Consider the following 348-nt stretch of genomic DNA (forward strand, 5'->3'; position numbering starts at 1 on the left):
GTACCAGCAGCGCCGCGGCCGCCGCGCCCCCGCCGGAGCTGCCCGAGTGGCTTCGGGACCTGCCGCGGGAGGTGTGCCTGTGCACCAGCACGGTGCCGGGCCTGGCCTACGGCATCTGCGCGGCGCAAAGGATCCAGCAGGGCACCTGGATCGGGCCCTTCCAGGGCGTCCTCCTGCCCCCGGAGAAGGTGCAGGCCGGCGCTGTGAGGAACACGCAGCATCTCTGGGAGGTAAGTCACTCGCCGCCCAGCACCTTGCCAACCAGCCCGAGCTATGGCCGACAAAGACGCTGGCCCTTGGTGGTGGTGGTGGTGGTGGTGGTGGTTGGGGGGGCGGGGGGGCTTGTCC

General features: G+C 71.6%; 1 protein-coding gene across 1 annotated transcript in view; it reads left to right on the plus strand.

Moving 5' to 3' along the window:
- PRDM6 (PR/SET domain 6) overlaps window positions 1–348 on the plus strand; it is a 133,016-nt gene that overhangs the window by 35,141 nt on the left and 97,527 nt on the right. Inside the window, exon 5 of the mRNA XM_077752994.1 lies at window positions 1–230. This exon is cut by the window's left edge and continues 14 nt beyond it. Coding sequence (XP_077609120.1) covers window positions 1–230 — 230 coding nt within the window. The remainder of the gene's footprint in view (window positions 231–348) is intronic.

This window comes from Crocuta crocuta, unplaced genomic scaffold, assembly GCF_008692635.1.
Source record: "Crocuta crocuta isolate KB4526 unplaced genomic scaffold, BGI_CrCroc_1.0 scaffold377, whole genome shotgun sequence".
Taxonomy (NCBI): Eukaryota; Metazoa; Chordata; class Mammalia; order Carnivora; family Hyaenidae; genus Crocuta; species Crocuta crocuta.